The sequence below is a fragment of the Olea europaea genome, unplaced genomic scaffold (genome assembly GCF_002742605.1).
Source record: "Olea europaea var. sylvestris unplaced genomic scaffold, O_europaea_v1 scaffold5693, whole genome shotgun sequence".
NCBI lineage: Eukaryota > Viridiplantae > Streptophyta > Magnoliopsida > Lamiales > Oleaceae > Olea > Olea europaea.
The window spans coordinates 1-1,356 of NW_019264030.1; the positions used below are offsets into that span (position 1 = coordinate 1).

Sequence of the window (1,356 nt, forward strand, 5' to 3'; positions counted from 1 at the left end):
GTAACAGTGTGCACCATGATGACATTCATTATTGTTGTGCTCATTGTTTTAACATTAGTTATTGTAATAATCAGTTACAATTTGCATCCTGCTTGACGAAAGAAATTTCTTCTGCTCTAAGAATAGGTGCACACTATTTTATGAAACACTTGCTATTGAAATGGCTGAGAGCCTGTCCTGGTTCTTAAAAAATAATATCTGGTATGATAGTATTAATTTCTGTGTGCTAATGACTTGCCTTTAGTATAGCTTTTACAGTTTGCCGGCCTGAATTTTAAGCAGTTTAGAATACCAAAAGTGGCATGAGGCATTGCTTATATTATTACTAAAGCATATTGGGTTCTTAACATTAATTATGCACTTGATTGTCTTGTACTATGTTAATTTTTACAGACTAAGGTCTTTTAATTGACTTGTGTTCTTTCTTTTTTTCCCCTCTACAATAGTCAGCTTCTACATCCATGTCAGGCTTTATTTTTTATTTTTATTTTTATTTTTATTTTTTGTGCTCATCATAATGAAAGAGAAAATGTCCAAGTTTATTTCACTGTTGAATTTATTGATTATATTTCCAACTGTTTTCTGTGCCTTACTTATTGTAGTACGCATTGGGTTGCTTTATGTCATTTCTGGACTTGGTGGGAGTTTGTTATCTGCCCTCTTTATTCAGTCAAATATATCTGTCGGTGCTTCCGGTGCACTTTTTGGCTTACTCGGGGGAATGCTTTCAGAACTCATAACTAATTGGACTATATACGCTAACAAGGTAATTCCCCAAATACAATTGGATGAGGCTTTCTTGAAGCAGTGAAGTTCATATTACTATTTCCAGCTTAAATATCATGCTACATATATTCTGTTTTTTTAGGTAGCAGCAATGGTGACCCTTGTCATAATTATTGCTATCAATCTATCAGTAGGCATCCTACCACACGTGGACAACTTTGCTCATCTCGGAGGATTTTTATCTGGTTTTCTTCTCGGGTTTGTATTTCTAATCCGTCCGCAGTTTGGATGGGTTTACCAGCGATATGCTCCTGGATATTCCTCAACATCATCTAAACCTAAATTTAAGACATATCAGTGCGTATTGTGGATCCTCTCGTTGATCCTTGTGATTGTGGGGTGAGCCTCCGAGACTTTTAGCTGTGTTTTTATGTCATTTCACTCTCCAGTGGACTTCATCAAGCTTCGTGTTCTGGCAGAATGGTTGCTCTGACTCAAGTCTGAATTTTGACAGGTTCACTGTTGGCCTGGTTATGCTTCTCCGTGGCGTTGATTTGAACGATCGTTGTTCGTGGTGTCATTATCTAAGTTGCGTACCTACTAAAAGGTGGAGCTGCAACACACAGCCCG

The 1,356-nt window shown here is 37.2% G+C and overlaps 1 protein-coding gene across 1 annotated transcript in view; it reads left to right on the top strand.

The window, feature by feature from the left end:
• Positions 1–51: 51 nt before the first annotated feature.
• The window catches only part of LOC111389208 (RHOMBOID-like protein 1), a gene marked incomplete at its 3' end in the record, with an annotated part of 13,182 nt that continues 11,877 nt past the window's right edge, over positions 52–1,356 (top strand). Inside the window, exons 1-3 of the mRNA XM_023014098.1 lie at positions 52–766; positions 869–1,125; positions 1,241–1,351. Of these exons, the coding sequence (XP_022869866.1) occupies positions 518–766; positions 869–1,125; positions 1,241–1,351 (617 nt within the window). The remainder of the gene's footprint in view (positions 767–868; positions 1,126–1,240; positions 1,352–1,356) is intronic.